Below are 16380 nucleotides of genomic sequence, written 5' to 3'. Positions count from 1 at the left end.
GAAACAGTCTGTCTAGCTGGAATATTCCTTTTTGGTTCTTTGTAGGCTCACCTGAAAAGGGGGGTATGATTCACTCTTAGTGTGATTCTGAGGCTTTCCTTGGACTGTGACTAGGGATCTCTGGGGATTGTTGGCAATTTAACATTGTGACTCATGATACATGTCTGATCACCTGATGGACGGTTTGCTCTCCATATAGGATTAAAAGTGATGATCTGGAGTAACAAATCATTGTGACTTCACCTAGCTCAATGAATGTCAGCCCCAGGACTTTTGCTTGAACTCGTCAGGGAAAAAAGCTAGTATAGAATATCAGAAAATGAAGTCAGTGCACAGGAAAACTGAGAAGTAGAGGAAAAAATCTCCTTTCTTGAAAGAGAGGGGGTTGAAAGAAGAGCAGCAGGTGGTAGACTGCTGCGTTCATCTGTGTGCTCAGCACCTCTCATGAGCCTGCATTTTCAGGGCCTGAGGGTTGTGTGCTGATTGGAGCAGGTAGCTCTGCAGGAGCACTTTGGCATTCCTGTGAACTTGGAGTCAGAGCTAAGACTTAATCTTTGGTAATAAGACTTGGGGAAGCCAAGACATGGTCTGGTAAGCCCTCCCGAAATCAAAAGTCATAGAGAAACCTTTAGCCATACAGTAATACCTCACACCTGAGCTGGACAGCAGACCCTCACAGAAAGATAGCCTGGGTTTTTTGGTAGCCTGTTCAGCTTCTTCCCTAAGGAATTACCTTTACAGTCTGCCTCTGCCACTAAATTCGATGAATACTGAATCAGGGAATGAGTGGCCAATTCACTGTGGCCAATTCACGGCCACCTAGAACACACTCCAAGTCTCAACCTCCTTGTCATTAGAATAGGCTTAAAGATACTTTTTTAAAAACTGAGAATTTTTGCTTCTTGTGTCCCTAAGCCCTCCTGCCACAGTATTCTGCAAAGAAGTCTCATAACTGAAACAGTACAATGCAAGAAATTACTGGGATTTGGGAAGCCCATGGACAATTGCTAAAAGCACGACTTATAAAATATGCTTTAAGAACAGTAAAGGTTGGGAATTCCCGGGTGGTCCAGTGGTTCAGAATCATCCTTGCAATGCAGAGGAGGCAGGTTTGTTCCCTGGTCAGGGAACTGAGATTCCACATGCCATGCAGCAGCAGCCATAACCACCCCCCCCCCCCCCCCGCATTGAGAGTACAGGGTGTGGGTTTGCTTATGCATTACTGGTAAAAATGTGCATAGACACTAACATTTAGAGAGGCCCTTGGCAATATAATTCAGAAGTCTAAAAGTAATTCTGCTTTAGGCATTCTAAAAAAATGATTAAGGATATGTACAAAAATGTGTTTAATCAGGCTTTTCATTTAGTTAATAATCCAAACCAAGAAGGTTAATTGATTGAGTAAACTCTGGCATATCCATGTGATGAAACACTATACATTGATTAAAACTGATGTTGAAGTACATATAGTATGTTGTCATGTGAAAGCATGTTGTTAGTGTGATTATATTTTTGCAAACTGGAAAAAAACATAAGTAGTCACTGTAAAGTGGAATTACAGATGTATAAATTTTACTCCTTGTTTGCCTTTTTGTATTCACTCCAATGAATATTTATTTGTAGTATGTTAAAATGACTTGTACGTGGTGGGGGAAATTTTCTTGAAAAGGCAAAACCAGTATGGGTGGCTATTAATGCATGATTGTATTTAAAACTTTGCTGATTACTACAATCGGTGTACTCGTTAGCCTCTTGAGAAGAATTTCAAAATGGTGATACATACCGAGACAAATAGGATGAATACCCACAGGCTCAACTTTATCAAATCTTAACATTTCCCGTATTTGTTTTGGGTCTTTTAAAAAAGAAATATATTCTTATAAGATACCGAGGAGGCTTCCTTGTGCACCAAGTTTTTCTTAATTCCGTCTCTTTCCTCAGATGATCTATGACCATAAAGCACATACAGTGTGATTTAGAAAGTTTTAACATTTTATGCAAGGGTTATTGGATTATAGTTTTTCTTCTGTAGCTTGATTTTGCTTAATACTTTGAGGCACATATCCTGGTTGATATATGTAGCTCTCGTTGATTCATTTTAATTTCTATAAAGTGTTCTAGTTCTGTAGAGTTTTCCTATATGTATTTTGTATTGGTAGACAAGTAGTTTCCAGTTTTCATTAGTATAAGCCATGCTGCAGAGAAATGGTGAGAATATCATTAGGTCTAGAAATGGATTTGCTTTATCATAAGGGTACATGTAATTTCAACTTTACTAGATATTGTCAAATTGCTCTTCGTAGAGGCTTTTCCAGTTTATACCAGCAGCAGTAATGTAAGGGATTTCACATTTTTTTCATACCTTCATCTACTTTATATTATCAGACTTAGTTTTGCCAGTTTCATGAAGTGAAGTAGCGTTTACTTTAGTTTGCTTTCCGTATGAGGTTTTTCTCAGTCACTCATGAGGTTGAACATACTCTTCTGTACATTTTGTTCAAATATCTTACTTATATTGTCTATTATTTATTTGTTTCTTGCTGACTTATAGCTCTTTGTTCTCCTTATGCTAACTCGCTGTTGGTCGTACACGTTGCACACGGCGTCGTCTAGTTTCTGATTTGTCTCTGACTTGTTTATGGTGTCCTTTGTTGAAAAAGTTTTTACTTTTAGTGAAGTATGTCCTATCTATAAATTTCAATTGCTACTTCTATTCTAAATTAAGTTTCTATATTATAAATGAACTACTCTTTTGTTCTAGGATCTGTTAGTTCTAGTGCTTCAGTTTAGTCTTTCTAGCCATCAACATTATATATCCTTTCACTTATTTACTGTTTCCTTGTGTCGTTTATAACTGTATTTTGCTTCTTAAAGGCCTTAACTTTATTCCTAGGTTGCTGTTAGAATGCTATTTGGAATGAACTTTTTGTTACATTTACAAATCACCTGTCTGGTATATGGGAATGCTGTTGATCTAATTTTCTTGATCTTAACTCTAGTAACCTTACTAAACTCTTAATAGCTTGTGGGTTCTCTTGAATTTTCCATAAAGATAAATAAGAGCCACTTTATCTCTTCCAATTTTCATCTTTTTTCTCTCCTATCTTATTGGAGTGGAAATCTCTATTTGCATTTCATATTTTGAAACACGAATTTATGATTTTCGTAGCTATGAATGTGTCCTTTCATTGTACATTATTCCTCTTTATGCTTGTCCATCCTTTTTAATTGTAATCAGTCTTTTTTTTTTTAGCATTTACCTGGTATATACCTTTTTAAAACTTCCAACCTCTTTTTATAATGTTATTTATTTGAATATCTCATGAACATCTAATAGCTGGTTTTTTTTTATCTGGTAGATGATCTTGGTCTTTTAACAGGTCATTTTACTCTTTTCTAATTTGACTAACTCAGGCAGTGAGCTTGGCTGTAATCCCTCATTTTGCATTTTATGTCCCCATTCCTTGCTGCTGCTGCTGCTGCTGCTAAGTTGCTTTAGTCGTGTCCGACTCTGTGAGACCCCATAGATGGCAGCCCACCAGGCTCCCCTGTCCCTGGGATTCTCCAGGCAAGAACACTGGAGTGGGTTGCCATTTCCTTCTCCAGTGCATGAAAGTGAAAAGTGAAAGTGAAGTTACTCAGTCGTGTCCTACTGTTCGCGAACCCATGGACTGCAGCCCACCAGACTCCTCCATCCATGGGATTTTCCAGCCAAGAGTACTGGAGTGGGGTGCCATGGCCTTCTCCACCCCATTCCTTAGTAAAAGCCAAATTCCTGGTCATTGCCTACCTCAACAGTGAGACCACTCCAGTAATGGAGTGACCCAGTGACCCACTCCATGAGCTCAGCCCTGTCTGCTATTTTTCTGTAATGTTTCTCGGTTTGAGAGATTTTTCTCGTTATAGTTTATTCCCTAAATAATACAGTCAAAGTGTGTATATCATAATTTACTGTGCATCTTGATGAGAAGTCTTTTGTAGCCTTTCTAATCTCCACCTGTTGCTGGCTTTCCCCCTCTAGTTCCTTACAAAAGGAACAGAAGCTAAGGAAGAAGGCTGAGTTAGATTCGGCACAGTGTCGGCTGCAGCTTCAAGCCCTCACTGATGAATGCTCTAGGCTTCAAAGTCGTGTTCAGGTAGGTTTGCCTTTTCTAATCCAAAGAACTGTTGGAATAGGAATTAAGAAGGCATCTAAATAGTTAGTTTTACTCAGATACAAATAGGATTTACCAAGTTTTTTAGGAAGGAAACATGATCAACTTTATTTTTTATTAGAACGTATGTATGTGCTTTATGATGAATTCTACTGCATCCTGAATTAAAAAAAAAAAAATTGAACAGCCACCTGATAATTCACAACATGTTTAGGTCATTTCACTTGCTTGAATCTACCAATAAAGTGAGAATTTTAGACAAAGTGTCTAAATCATTAAAGACTTTCAGCCCTTTATGATGATGGTGCTCTCCCTGTTTTAATTGCTTGTTGAAATATTGTGAAAACTGCAGCAGTACTTTAGAATTCATGTCAACATTTTCATGTAAAGGATAAATATCCTTGTGTTAGATCAAGGAATTGTACTTGAGGGTAATACCAGACGAAAAAGCTTTATGCAAAATCGTTTTCGTTTTAGGACTTGCAAAAACTTATCGGTCAGGATAAGATCTCACAGCAGCCTGGGGGTTCCCAACCACATTTCCTAAGTGGCCTGCCCTCCAGCCAGAGTCAACAGAAGTACCATTTCCAGAAGACATTCACAGTGTCTCAGACAGGAAACTGTCGAGTCATGACATACTGTGATGCTTTGAGCTGCCTGGTGGTATCACAACCTTCTCCTCAGGCCGCCTTCCTTCCAGGTAAATAGTCCAGAACTTCAGTTTTTATGTTCATTGTTGGACTCTATTTATTTCCTCCCTTTTTGGATAATCCAGGACTCACTAGTAGGTGAACACTGTTCACAGCCCACCAAATCACTTTTTTCCTAGTTGCTTTCTTTGATAAAGATACTTCAGGGCACTACAGAGATGTCTGCACTGTCTGTCTGACTTTTGTAAACTTGTTCACCAGAAGGGCAGAGATGCTGAACCATGGTAAAGTGAGAGAACACATACTTAGAAGTGTGAATTGTCCAAGGATAAGAACTATAATTGCCTTTATGTCCTGCTAAAATACAGATTCATTTTAGACTAGAAATATTTGAAAAAAAAAAACACTACCCCAAGGTCTAATTCAAGTTAAAACAAGATTGAATGCTTATTTTCAGTAGTGTGCACATTGACAAATTCCAAGTAAAAGAATTTGGAAACATTATTATTTTATTAATATTGTACTGATCTTCTCTTTTTTGTGCGCTTTTCAAGTTTCATTTTGGGTTGTTTTAATGTTGAAAGCCAAACCTCACAGGCCCAATGTTTCTAGATGTTTTTTCCTGCTCTCTTCAGCATATGATTTCTGCCAACTGTAAGGTCCCTTTGCTTCTTCCTGATTTAGTGTCTCCCCACTTAGAAGTTCCTTTCAAATGCTTCAAAACTGTGTCCCCCATACTTAGGTATGTACAGGATTTGTAGTGGAATCCCTTGAATATCATATATTTGTCTATTCACTGACACTAACTGTGAGTTGAAAGGCTATCAGGAGGCTCCAATTGAGGGGAAAGTAAAAGGATTGTTTATAATGTTGCTATATTCCATTCACAGTGTTAATAAAAAGATTTACCTTCAAGTGAAACCTGAAGATAATTAATTGGAAAAATTTATTCCAGTTGTTCCCCAAATTGGATGTAATCTGTTCCTTTATTTCTTAGGGTGTCTGTTCTGTCCTGCACAGCCAGCTCGTCCTGATAGACTGATAATGCTAATTTCTTGTTTCCTTTAATGATTAGGCAAAATCTCAAGTTCCCTTGTTGATTTAAAACCTATAGTTTCCATGTTTGTTTCTCTGGCTCTGCTAATTCTGTTTTAGCAGAATCACGATAAACTTTCTCTCACTTGATTCCCTAGCGAAGGAGAAGTGTGATTCAAGGCTACCTTTTTTTTTCAAGTGTCTCAACTCATTTATTTATTTGGCTGCATTGGGTCTTAGTTGCATCGTTCGGGATCTTTCCTTGCAGTTCTTGAGCTCTCTAGTTGGCACAGGTGGGCTTTGGAGCACACAGGTTTCAGTAGTTGACGTGCATGAGCTTAATTGCTCTGTGGCATGTGGGATCTTAGTTTACAGACCAGGGGTTGAACCCACATCTCCTACACTGCAAGACAAACTCTTAGCCACTGGACCACCAGGGAAGTCCCTTAAGGATATCTTAAATCTAAGATTTGACAAATTTTGTTAGTGTATAACTCAGATAAAATATATACTTGGTAAAATAAATGTGTTGTTATTTCCTGGTAAGAGAACAGAGTAACAAATAAATTTAAAAGGACAAGTTTTTGGCTTTCTTTCCCCTCTTGGAATGATATACATTAAGATACTTGATTTTACCTATTTTCAGTCTGTTTCAGAAAAATGTGACATCTTGACCACATGACACAGAAATTACTTATCTCCATTCTTTGTTGTTCACTCTCATCTACATTTTTGAGTGTATGTGTGTGGTTCAGAAAGACTAGTCTCTCGCTTTCCTTTAAAAGCTTTATTATTACAGTATAATTGATATACAGTAAACTGCACCTCCTTAATGTGATATACCATTTGGTGAGTATTGATGTATGTATCAGTATTTGTATACACTTCTAAAACACTTCTAAAACTTCATAACAGTCAAGGTAATGAACATATCAGTTGCCCTGAAAGTTTGCTCAGGCTCTTTGTAATCCATCATCCACTTGTTCCTCCCTCCTCTCCCCATCCCAAGGCAACTGCTTTCTATCTCAGTATATTAGTTTATATTTTCTAGAATTTTACATAACTGGAGCCATACAGTGTTACTCTTTTTGTCTGAGTTCTTTCAAGGTAACTTTATAAAGATTATCCATATTATTGTGTCTGTCAGTAGTTCATTCCTTTTTATTGCTGGGTAGTGTTCCACTGTATGTATATATGATGGTTTCTCATATACTTGATAGACATTTGGGATAGAATGTACTTTTTAAAATAAATTATAACCTGGGAATTATTTTCTTTGTTCGCCTAGTTTTTTCCCAGAAACTAACATGCCAAGAAAGGTGAACAAAGGTGTTGCTTGAAATGGTAGTTTCCTTTGCCCTTAATTGACTTTCAGTGATCTGTTTCACTCTCTCGTAAATTTGGCAGGCTTTGGTGTTAAGATGTTGAGTACTGCCGACATGAAAAGCAGTCAGTATATTCCTATGCATGGCAAACAAATACGTGGACTGGCTTTCAGCAGTCGATCCAAAGGCTTACTTCTGTCTGCTTCCCTGGACAGCACAATTAAACTGACCAGGTGAGTACTTTGTGGGGAAGATGGGCCTTGGGATGCCTAGTGTTGAATAGCTTGGAAATTAGTATCTGTGTTATGATGACTTTGGCTTTTGGGGTGGGGATGGGATGGGAGCTGTCCAAGGCATTGTTTTCTCAGATCCAGGTTCATTGAATTTTAAATGTATTGCTTTAAGAAGTGGACACAGCTGGTTGCAAAGCTGAATGTGTGGTGGTCCACTTCTTTAAAATTACATATGCTACAAAATATATCTTAAACCATGCAGATATATATCTTTTGACTTTTCAAGAATGCTTCAGCTTAATTTTACCCCAAAACTCGGTGTATCAATTCTATTATGTTTTATATATATCTAAATGCTATGACTTATTTTAGTAGTATTGAAAAATAGAAGGGAAAAAAGAAAGGTTAAATACCAAACTGTCATTAATGACTACCTCTGGATAGTTGAATTATAACTTTTTATTTTTCTTATATGTGTTTTCTAATTTTTCAGTATTAAACATTGACTACCTGTGTAATAGGTAGCCGTGGAGAAGCATATAGGATCAGGGGAAGGAATATACTGTTTATCTGTCCCTTTAACTTATTCTTCCTTACAGCTTAGGAGGAAAATCTGTATCCTCCAAAACAAATATTGTGGGATTAAGAAGAGTTATCTCCGCAGACCTTAGGGGAAATTGGGAATCCATATAGTTTTGATGTGAGGGTGTGTTCTTATCTTTATATCTTTGTTCTGTATTTGAATTTTGTATTTTTGTAATGCATAATTGTAAAAGTCTTTTGTAACTCTACAGCCTGGAAACAAATACCGTGGTCCAGACTTACAATACTGGGCGGCCTGTCTGGAGCTGCTGCTGGTGTCTTGATGAAAACAATTACATCTATGCTGGACTAGTCAACGGTTCAATTCTGTTATATGACCTTCGAAACACAAGCTCTCACGTCCAGGAGTTAGTACCTCAGAGAGCTAGGTAGGGAGCCACCTGAAAGTAACAGCTTTCTCTTAGACTGTGATATTAATCCTCTCTTTTACGAGTGTTTTACAGTTGATCAGAGTTTCTCACAGAGGGCAGTTCTCTGAGTCCTCTGATCTATTCTCACTTCAGAATCAGTAAGATCCTAGAGTTTGTGTTCATGATAGTTCATATGGCAGAAAGTTCTCGTACCAAGTATAACCAGATTCATAGAATTACATGTCACAGTGTGCCAAAATAAAATGACTACTTTGTTCAGAACCCAACTCCACCATTCATGAGCTGTGTGACCTTGGTTACATTTCTTGGCCTGTTGTGAACTAACCAGTGGACCACTAGGGAATTCTCTATGCTGCATTTTAATTGAGAGAGTCTCTCAAATACAGCTTGGAAGCTTTAGTTTATTGGATGTATAAGTTGAATTTCCTTTCTGACTTTGTGTGTGCGTGTGTCTAACCCCATTTCCAGAAGCTTCACACCAGTCAGGCTTCCTTGTGTTTGTAATCTTGTACTGTTAAGTTTCCTACTCTGTTTTCTCCCCACTGCTTTTAGAGCATGTGGAATTTCCTCTGAAACTGGGTGTGGAATATTATATATATGCCCTTTTGTTCCTGCAGAGTGGGTTGGTAGTTCTATCAGGTATCAGAGGACAGTGACTCACACAGTTTCTTCTATAGAGGTAGGAATGTCCTTGACTCCTCATAGTGGCGCCTGAAGTAGTTCAGATATTGGCAGGTGAGACTCGGTTTCCTTTCTTTCCCTTCAGATGCCCGCTAGTATCCCTGTCATATGTGCCCAGAGCTGCCTCTGCTGCGTTTCCATATGGTGGCGTGTTGGCTGGAGCGTTGGAGAATGCCTCTTTTTGGGAGCTGAAAATGGGTTTTACTCATTGGCCTCATGTGCTGCCCATGGAGCCTGGGGGCTGCGTAGACTTTCAGATAGAGAGCAGCACCCGCCACTGTCTCGTGACCTATAGGCCTGGTGAGTGTTGTTGGGGTGTCCTCATGGGACCTGTGGTTGGTTTGGAAGTAGATTGGTAGAGGGGAGGAAAGGAGAGCTTGCCCTAGCTTTCAGGTGGTGCTGGTCAGCCCCTCACGAACTAACGGCTCTCGCTCCTTCAGGGAGCTTCTGTGGAGCCTGCCTCCCTGTCCCTCGCTTGTGTGAACTGGGACATACTTGGCCAGGTACTCCTTGGAAGTGGAATTAGGATCCTCCGCTTAGGATCCTCTCTGACTTACGACAGTGGGATGGAATGAGGAGACCTGCTCTTGAGGCCACTGAGCTGCCTTTACATCAGTTTCATGTCTTCTGCTCGCCGCTCAGTTCGCTTACAAGGAAGGCCCAGACGAAAGCAGTCATGTAGAGGGCCCAGACACTTAGCTGTTCTTCCTTATTCGGGGCCCCAAAGTTAAGTGGGGAGGAGATGGACAACCATGGTGGCCCTAGCCAGCTGAACTTCTCACAGCTTCCAGAGCCAGGACTGCAACCCTTGACCGACTATGCTTAAATTCACAGGTTTTTTCCTAGCTGAAAGATAATGAATCTAATCTGGTGAGCTATATTGATGGTCAAATAGATGTTTTGATCAGAAATATTCATTAAAGTGCCCATACTTCTGCTGGTTGTGGGTTGACCTAATCATTTTAGATTTTGTTTGAGCTGAGAAGCTGCCTCAGCAGACTCTCCTTTCCCTTTTGGACCCATCTCCTAGGTCCCCTATCTCCACAGATTTGCTATGACATGTAGAAAGCTTGGAGATCCCATTCTATTCTCTAGCTTTTGTTTGTCTCTCAGCAGGACCACAGCGATATGTTTCCCCTTCTGTGATAATATGCTTTCACTTTATTTGTACAGTTCCGGGTATTAGTGGGGTCCTCACTGGGGGAAGGAAAAGACCTTGTAGCCCAAACCCTTAAGGAAGATAAAAACCAAAACACAAGTCCAGCTGGATACAGTGATTTTCCTAAAAAGGCTAGCTTATTCTCAGAGTTGTTTCCTTCATAGACAAAAACCTATTGTAGATAACTTACTTCATCCTATAGCCCAAAGTTCTGAATTTCATTTGTGCTCTGTTATTTTGTTCTTACTGTGTTTGCTCTGTGGCCATTAATGATGGCTTGATGAAACTGCCTTTTCTACTCAGCTGTGTTACAACCAAGTTTAGGTGCTTGCTTAATTTCTTTGGACCATCCCTACAGATCAATACTGATTCCTCTTTCTCTTAGATAAAAATCACAACACCTTACGAAGTGTGCTCATGGAGATGTCCTATAAACTGGATAATGCTGGAGAGCCCATCTGCTCCTGCCATCCTGTACAAACATTCCTTGGGGGACCCTCCTGCAAATTGCTAACCAAGAGTGCCATTTTCCAAAATCCAGAGAATAATGGCAGCATCCTGGTGTGTACTGGGGATGAAGCATCAAAATCTGCCCTGGTGAGTAGTCTGTCAGTTTTTTATACTGATGTGTTTAAAGCAAAAAACCAAAGTTCTCTGTGATTGCACATACCTTCATATGTGTATATGTATGGTTGCTTTTTTTATACAAGTCACACTTTATTGGGTTGGCCAAAAAGTTTGTTTTTTCTGTTGGTGGCTCCTGGAGCACATGGTTGTCTGTAACTTCATTTGAAACAATTTTGTTAGATTATATTGTGACAGCTATCATATCAGTGTGTACTAAAAATAAGACTTGTCAAAACTGGTGAATTTTTGTGTAGCCATTTTAATATTGACAGTGGAAGGAAAAAAAGCAACGTTTTCAGCATATTATGCTTTATTTCAAGAAAGGTAAAATCTTTACTGAAATGCAGAAACAGATTTGTGCAGTGTATGGAAAAAGTGCTGTGACGGAACATGTCGAAAGCGTTTTCGAAGTTTTGTGCTGGAGATTTATCGCTGGGTGATGCTCCACAGTCAGGTAGGTCAGTTGAAGTTGATAGGGATCAACTCGAGACATTAAATGAGAACAGTTAACATTATACCACACAGGAGATAGCCAGCATACTCAAAATATCCAAATCAAGTGTGAAAGATCATTTGCATCAGCCTGATTATGTTAATCACTTTGATGTCCGAGTTCCACGTAAGTTAAGTGAAAAACACTTTGACTGTGTTTCTGCATGTGATTCTCTGCTGCTGCTAAGTCACTTTAGTCGTGTCCAACTCTGTGCGACCCCAGAGACAGCAGCCCACCAGGCTCCCCCGTCCCTGGGATCCTCCAGGCAAGAATGCTGGAGTAGGTTGCCATTTCCTTCTCCAATGCGTGAAAGTGAAGTCACTCAGTCGTGTCTGACTCCTAGCGACCCCATGGACTGCAGCCTACCAGGATCCTCTGTCCATGGGATTTTCCAGGCAAGAGTACTGGAGTGGGGTGCCATTGCCTTCTCCAATGTGATTCTCTCCTGAAATGTAATGAAAATGTTCTTTTTAAATACAAATTGTGATAGGCAGTGAAAAGTGGATACTGTACAATAATGTGGAACAGAAGAGATCCTGGGGCAAGCGAAATGAACCACCACCAACCACAATAAAGGCCAGTCTCCATCCAAAGAAGATGATAATGTATATGTGGTGGGATTGGAAATGAGTCCTCTATTATGAGCTCCTTCCAAAAAACCAAACGATTAATTCCAACAAGTACTGCTCACAATTAGACCAACTGAAATCAGCACTCAATCCAACTGAAATCAGCACTCAATGAAAAATGTCCGGAATTAATCAACGGAAAACACATAATCTCCCATCAGGATAATGCAAGACCATATGTTTCTTTGATGATAGGCAAAAACTGTTACAGCTTGGCTGGGAAGTTCTTATTCATCTGCCCTATTCACGAGACATTGCACCTTTGTATTTCCATTTATTTATTTTAGTCTTTACAAAATTCTCTTAATGGGAGAAGTTTCAATTCTGTGGAAGACTGTAAAAAGCACTTAGAATAGTACTTTGCTCAAAAAGATAAAAAGTTCTCGGAAGATAAAGTTACGAAGTTGCCTGAAAAATGGCAGAATGTAGTATAACAAAACGTTCGAGAAAGTTCTTGATGAAAATGGTCTTTTATTTTTATTTAAAAACATAAGAAACTTTTTGGCCAACCCAATACATACTGCTTTTCCATTTAACTTCCTATCTTGGTTATCTTTCCATACCAATATCTGTAGATTGACATCATTCTTTATATGTGAGCTGTAGTGTTTTACGTGACCTATGTCAGATATCCTGCCTTTGTGCGACCTTGTGAAGGTTAGGGACAGGCTGTTTTAGCCCCCAGGTGGTGCTGTCTCTGCAGTGCTTTCAAAGTTGTGTGATGATAAACATATAGCTATATGTTTTAGGGGGGAAAAGGCACTACTGAAACCTCTATAAAATAGTTGATCAATTCAAGATTAAACTAACACATGAAAGGTTGATGGGCAATTTACAGTGGAGGGGTCAGCCTCTTACCACTTGAATACATGATCAACTATTGTGTCACTGTTAGTGGCTTAAGCAGAAATAATTTGCCCCTTGATGTAAGGCAAAATGAATACATGATGCCTAGATGTCCTTGAATCCATAGAACAGCACTGCCCAGTTAAGGCGCATTAGCCATGTGATCACTTGAAATGTTAATGTGAATGAAAAACTTAATTGTTAAATTTTTGTGTAATTTTTATGTGGCTAATGGCAGCCATGTTGGATAGTGTCACTCTTCAGTTTAACGCTTTTATTTACTGGGATTGCAGTGGATAAGAGTATAAGTTAAGTAATAGCACAGAAAGCAGCAAACAAACCTAGGTTGTGGACATTCTGTAGGACAACAGATCCTGCTTCCACAAATCAGTGGCAGAAGGAGAAAAGAGTGGGGAGGCTGGATCTGCTCAAACAAAGAGAGGTTTATTAAAATTTATGAATACCAAGGGTAATGTGGACCTTATTTGAATCCTGAATCAAACAAAACCAATACACAAAGAGACTATCAGAAAATTTTTACTTTGCACTAATGTTAGAGAATACTATGAAATTATTGTTCATTTTGTTAGGCATAGTGACATTGAGATATAGGAAAATGTCTTTTGATTGTTTGTTTTTAAGAGATGTATACTTAAGTGTATAAGGGTAAAATACATGATGTCAGCAAAGAAAAAAAACAGTAAACCAGGTATGGTAAAAACTTAGTCATCTGGGTGATGGATTACTCATAGTACTATTCTACTTTTTATTACATGAATTTTTTTACCATAATAAATTTTTTTTAAAGGAGAAGAAAGCAGCAGTTAGAATACAGGTTCCATGAGGGCAGAGACAGGGACTTATTGTCTTGTTGACCCTTATTCCCCTAATAGAGTTCTTGGCCTGTAGACTGAAGGGGAGAATACTAGGCTTGGTTTTCAGATCCGCTCAGAGGTAGACCATAATTGCGAATTATAGTAGGTGAGGCTGTGCATGACCTATGTCAGATGTGCTGCTTTTATGCAACCTTGTGAAGGTTAGGGACATTCTGTTTTACTCCCTGGGCAGTATTGTCTCTGCAGTGCTTTCAGAGTTGTGTGATGATAAAGACTGCAAGTCCCGAGTTGAATTGAAGGACTCCTGACCTTTATCTCTTCTTTTTAAGCTGTGGGATGCTGGCAGTGGCTCGTTGCTGCAGGATCTGCAGGCCGATCAGCCTGTCTTGGACATCTGCCCATTTGAGGTGAATCATAACAGCTACCTGGCTACCTTAACAGAAAAGACCGTCCACATCTATAGGTGGGAGTGACCATGGTCTTGAAACTTATCAATCATGTTGCTGGTTAATGTTACATGTTGTTTGCTAGTACCTCACAGCCTTGAGCAAGATCTGTGCTTATTGTCTGTGGCCTAGAACTTGTGGGATCATGGTTCCATTAGGTTAATATGATCCTCGGATTCCAGGTCAACAAAACACTATAGATGGTGTATCTTCAGTGTCCATCAAAAGAATAAGTGACTGGTACTCCATCAACATTATCTATTTCTTGGGTTAAAAGCCTTCATGAATCTTTGTTGAGAATCAGTGTTTGATCAGACTTTCTGCTGGGCCTTGGAGAGTATCCTCCCTGCAGTCACTTAGGATATGAATGTACACCAAGCATTTCTGGATGTGACATCCCACCCGAGTTGTCTTGTCACTTGACTGCATGACTTGGGAGTGCTTATGTTTCTGATGGGACTAACCATTCTGATGCTTCTTGGATGCAGCGTGGATGCAAAAGTCTTCAATTGAGCACAAGAGGGCACTATACAATCTGCTGAAGGATTTGACCTATTTCTGACCTTGTTGGCTGATAATCTTTTAGTAACTTGGTCTCATCCCCACTGTGTGGTAGAGCTCATCTGGTCTGCTCTGTGGCAGGAACAGCTTTGTTCAGGTGTGCAGTGCCAGGATAGTGGTAAACCCAGTGATGATGGCAGCTGATGAGCTGTAGATCCTTTCCTAATGCCAAGTGTATGGGGTTCATCACGTGCAAATCAAGGAAAGAGACCAATTGTTTGAGCAGTGGGGAAGACTAACTTTTTTTCTAGGCAGCTAAGATCTCAGGATTGGTTTTATATAAGCCAGTGCTTTGTCCTCTCACTAGGAAAAGATGAGCCATATGTCAAAGCTCTTACTAGTATGAGAGATCAGAAGCATGGTTAGAGAGATCTAACCAAGAGAGGCTTACAAAAGAGAAGCTGCTTAGACTGCTGTTGAAAGCAGAAGAGGACTTGTCTCTTGCATTTTTAAAGAGTTTCTCTCTGAATAAAGTCAACCCCTTGGAGTAAGAGCCATTCTTGAGTGTGTTTAGAATTCCCTGGTTAAAGGCTACCCCCAGGTGAAACTGATGTTTGATTCTAAATTCCTCTTACTTGCCTCCTTCCCTGACTTTTTTTTAAGAAAGTGTTTTTAGTAAAATAACAGTGATTGGAGGCCTGTGTGCATTGCAGGGAGATGCTCACCAGCTTTCATTCCAGCCCTGGATTGTCCCACTTTTGGAGCTGTACTTTTCTCCAGTAGAGGGTTCAGTTTATATCTGTTTGCTTTGCGAAAGGCTACTCTACTAAACTACTCTCCACAACAGAACATGTCTCAAGGCATGCTCCCTGTTCTTGGGGAGCAGGATGGCTAACTGAATTTCTTAAATAATTGTTGTAGAAATGTTATCATTATTTTTATTTTAAAACAGTTCTGTTCTGTCAACCCCTGAGCTGTTTCCAGCATTTCTCACCAGCAAGGGCTTATTGCAGTAGATTTCCCCAGAGTTCCATGTTGTAGTTGTGCTTTTTAAAGAATGGCCTCCTTCTATTTAAGGACATCATTCAAAAAGCCAGTTTCCAGAACCTGGGAAAGAGCTCCCTTTTCTAGAAGAGGTGTAATCTTTTGATATGTTGATAATTAAGAATAACTGCCCAGGCCTAGGGCTTCAGGGGCAGAAAAGGATTTGAATTAAAAAACAGTCTGGTTTCAGCAGATGATAAGAGAGAGGATACAAGTGGTCAGGCCCTGGCTGCCTTCGTCTTTGGCTAGGGCAGAATCCGGGGTAGGGTTAGGATTTGACTAATGTTGAAGTACACTTAGCTGATGCTGATTGAGATCCGCCCCCACCCCCAAGTGTAGGAACCAAGGGACTTGTATTATTAGAGAAGTTGAAAGAATCTCATGCCTTACCAGTCCTTGCATTCCCCTAGTAAGTTTAGATGTTTGAGAAAGAAAAATTGTTGCGACTGTGACTGATTTCTCCAGTGGAAGAACTTCCCCCTCCCACTCCCCTCTGCCTGGCAGGAGAGATGACATCTGTAGATGCAGGCTCTGCCCCACCATCTTCCCTCACCTCAGTCTCTGAGATTGTTTTCCCATTTGAGGGTTTGGAGTTAAGCAGACTCAAAAATATTTTCTTCTTATATATATCCTTGTACCTGCTTTGAAAACCAGACAGTGGAATCTCTATTCATGTCCTATGTTTTAATGTTTGTGTTTTATGTTTTAATGTAAAATATGAAAATAAAGCATTTACCATATGTTTCA

At 39.6% G+C, this 16380-nt stretch overlaps 1 protein-coding gene across 2 annotated transcripts in view; it reads left to right on the top strand.

Annotated features, from left to right (window-relative positions):
- The window catches only part of RFWD3 (ring finger and WD repeat domain 3), a 36667-nt gene extending 20287 nt beyond the window's left edge, over window positions 1–16380 (top strand). For both annotated transcript variants that reach the window (XM_042231465.1, XM_004015478.5), the window contains exons 7-13: window positions 4022–4136; window positions 4632–4854; window positions 7247–7397; window positions 8192–8368; window positions 9138–9352; window positions 10597–10808; window positions 13972–16380. In XM_042231465.1, the coding sequence (XP_042087399.1) occupies window positions 4022–4136; window positions 4632–4854; window positions 7247–7397; window positions 8192–8368; window positions 9138–9352; window positions 10597–10808; window positions 13972–14115 (1237 nt within the window). In that variant the 3' untranslated portion in view covers window positions 14116–16380. The remainder of the gene's footprint in view (window positions 1–4021; window positions 4137–4631; window positions 4855–7246; window positions 7398–8191; window positions 8369–9137; window positions 9353–10596; window positions 10809–13971) is intronic.

Source organism: Ovis aries, chromosome 14 (assembly GCF_016772045.2).
Source record: "Ovis aries strain OAR_USU_Benz2616 breed Rambouillet chromosome 14, ARS-UI_Ramb_v3.0, whole genome shotgun sequence".
In the NCBI taxonomy this organism is placed as follows: Eukaryota; Metazoa; Chordata; class Mammalia; order Artiodactyla; family Bovidae; genus Ovis; species Ovis aries.
The sequence above is the reverse complement of the archived record's forward strand: the minus strand, read 5'-3'. Positions and strand labels throughout refer to the sequence as shown.